This window comes from Buceros rhinoceros, unplaced genomic scaffold, assembly GCF_000710305.1.
Source record: "Buceros rhinoceros silvestris isolate BGI_N320 unplaced genomic scaffold, ASM71030v1 scaffold14497, whole genome shotgun sequence".
Classification (NCBI taxonomy): Eukaryota; Metazoa; Chordata; class Aves; order Bucerotiformes; family Bucerotidae; genus Buceros; species Buceros rhinoceros.
In genome coordinates this window covers 4,829-6,414 of record NW_010421656.1, presented here as the reverse complement: position 1 = coordinate 6,414, position 1,586 = coordinate 4,829, and the positions used below count along the sequence as shown (strand labels likewise).

General features: G+C 52.0%; 1 protein-coding gene across 1 annotated transcript in view; it reads right to left on the bottom strand.

Annotated features, from left to right (window-relative positions):
- Positions 1 to 127: 127 nt before the first annotated feature.
- The window catches only part of LOC104496623 (indoleamine 2,3-dioxygenase 2-like), a gene marked incomplete at its 3' end in the record, with an annotated part of 5,882 nt that continues 4,423 nt past the window's right edge, over positions 128 to 1,586 (bottom strand). Inside the window, exon 9 of the mRNA XM_010139768.1 lies at positions 128 to 276. Coding sequence (XP_010138070.1) covers positions 128 to 276 — 149 coding nt within the window. The remainder of the gene's footprint in view (positions 277 to 1,586) is intronic.

Sequence of the window (1,586 nt, the reverse complement as noted above, 5' to 3'; positions counted from 1 at the left end):
GCCTGCTAAGCAGGTGTGATGGCAATCTGTGATAAATATATTCTGTTGTGGTCTGGACTAATGCGAAGCCACGTGAATGGATGAGCTAAATTACTGGCTTGGGGAAACGGAAAAACGTGTGACTTACTGCTCTCCTTGCTGTGGCGAATCCCCAGGAGCTCGTCGAAGGCATGAAGGACAGTGCTCTGCGCCGCGCTCCCGCCCGAGTACGCCATGGGCTCCTCGGATACGCCTTCATATATCAGCCCGTCCGGCATGGCCGGGTTGTCCTTCCAGCTGACGGGGAGACACAGCAGTCAGGCAGGGAGAGGCTGGGAGGGGGGGTGATAATGGGGGGGTTGGCTGCAAGAAGGGACCCTGTGATGGCAAGATTGAATGAAACCTTCCTGACCTGACCCACGGATCTCCTGCTCCTCGCTCAGCCTTGTCAGCCATCCTCAAGTGTGGGAGAACTTGTCAATCACAGAATCATAGAATCATCTGGTTGGAAGAGACCTTTAAGTTCATCGAGTCCAACCATTCCCCCTGCACTGTCAGGGTCCCTAAACCATGTCCTTCAGCACCAAATCCACACGGTTTTTAAACCTCACAGTGCTGAGGCACGCGGCAAGGTCGAGGGTGTCGGGGGGAATCCTTATTAAGGAATCAAGGAATCCTTAATTGCCCTTTCCCACTTGGCTGGACCATAGCGACACTTCACCTCACTCTAATTCCCTGAAATGCTGGTGGCCCTTCGGAGAGGCCGGTTGCTGCTGCAGCCGGGTGGCCCAAACACTCTTCCGAGCCCTTGAAGTTTGTGCTTTGGGTTGTTCCCTGTTCTCCTTACTCTCGAGATGATGTCTTTAACGACAGCGCAGGCCAGGCTGCCTGTATTTATGTCAGCAGAGGACAAGCCTCTAATGTGATTTCCTCCCCCTCATAAAGCTGCTCATCCTCGGCAAGGCCAGGAACCGGGCAGTGCCGGTGCCTCCCCCAGAACACCACTAACTCACAGCCCCTGTCACCCGCCTCCACGCGCCTGTTGTGCAAAAATGGATAAACTCTCGCTCACAAATGGAACGAGGAGTTATAATTTCAGAGAGAGAATGTGCCTGGCACAAAAATATCTCTTGACCTTCTGAAGAATGCACCATTTCATGGAGCTTTCGGTGCTGGCTGCTAAGGCTGTTTGACTGCTGGAGCAGATTTTGAACAAACTGCAGAGAAAATAGATTCATTATCAAATCCGTAATATTTTTAGCTCTCCCAGGGATGTATTTATAGTAACCTTTACTAGTGGGAAGTTTTTATAACCAGAAGGGAATTTAAAAGGCATGTTTTTCCAGGCTGATGACCATCAAGACAAGGTCAGCTTGGATAAAAAAAAATGAGAGAAACCTAATCAGGATGCATGGAGCCTTTTGCCTTACGAATGCTGAGATCTGCTGAAGAGAAACAAAAATAGAAGCCCCCTAGAAGCCCGGGAGCGGGGCGGTCGGATGCTCACAGCCCCGCGGGGAAGAGGAGGGGGAGCAAACCCACCACGCTGGGCTCTGGTGGCCGTGTTTCTGCCCGGCCCAAGGGAGGTTTTCAGTGTTTGGCGGGGT